The sequence below is a fragment of the Chaetura pelagica genome, unplaced genomic scaffold, assembly GCF_000747805.2.
Source record: "Chaetura pelagica isolate M959 unplaced genomic scaffold, ChaPel_1.0 scaffold1407, whole genome shotgun sequence".
In the NCBI taxonomy this organism is placed as follows: Eukaryota; Metazoa; Chordata; class Aves; order Apodiformes; family Apodidae; genus Chaetura; species Chaetura pelagica.
The window spans coordinates 396,748-397,454 of record NW_009953954.1 but is presented as its reverse complement, the minus strand read 5'-3'; the positions used below and the strand labels follow the sequence as shown (position 1 = coordinate 397,454).

Below are 707 nucleotides of genomic sequence, written 5' to 3'. Positions count from 1 at the left end.
CTGGGGGGGCAGGTCCTGCTGTAACATCTCCCCCCCCTGTTTCAGGCAGAGGAAGCATTCGTTGAGCGAGCGGAGGTGAGCCTGGGGAGGGACTGGGCTCTCATGCAGAAAGGAGGGAGCAGGAGGGTCCCGTGCAGTGTCAGGCATAGCCCAAGAGATCCATGGGCAGGACGGTTATCTGGGCAACCTCAGCCCTTGCTCTGTGCCCCTCATGTGCCCATGCTATGGTGTCTGGGTGGGCGGGTGCCCAGGGCCAGGAGGGTCTCCCCAGGATGGTGGGTTTGGAAGTGTCAGTCTCTCCCGTCAGGTATGGTGGCCTCTCTCTGGGCTCCAAGAACTCCCAGGACCTGTCAACGCATGAAGACTGAGATGAGATGGTTCTGGAGCTCCAGGGCGTTTTCAACATCACCCCGGTATGACCAGGGCTCTGCCCCCCTGGCTCAGCTGCAGTGTCCCAGTGCTGGGTGGGCTCTGGCCTGAGCCCACTCCTCACCCCATGTTCCCATGCCCAGGGCAGCTCCTTGGACAGGCTCCTGCACAACATGAGCCGCCTCATCTGGGACTCGAAAGCTCGCAACAGCATCAAGGTGTGCCCAGCCTGGGGGTCCTGCAGGGAGGGGGCTGGGTGGCAGTGGGGACACGGCCCCTGGGTCCCCATCAGGGCTGGGGCAACCCGAGAAGGATGAAGCCCATCCGGGGCTGGGGGG

The 707-nt window shown here is 63.6% G+C and overlaps 1 protein-coding gene across 1 annotated transcript in view; it reads left to right on the top strand.

Annotated features, from left to right (window-relative positions):
* The window catches only part of LOC104392457 (ATP-binding cassette sub-family A member 1-like), a 20,443-nt gene that overhangs the window by 9,477 nt on the left and 10,259 nt on the right, over positions 1 to 707 (top strand). Inside the window, exons 22-23 of the mRNA XM_010001858.1 lie at positions 46 to 75; positions 518 to 587. Of these exons, the coding sequence (XP_010000160.1) occupies positions 46 to 75; positions 518 to 587 (100 nt within the window). The remainder of the gene's footprint in view (positions 1 to 45; positions 76 to 517; positions 588 to 707) is intronic.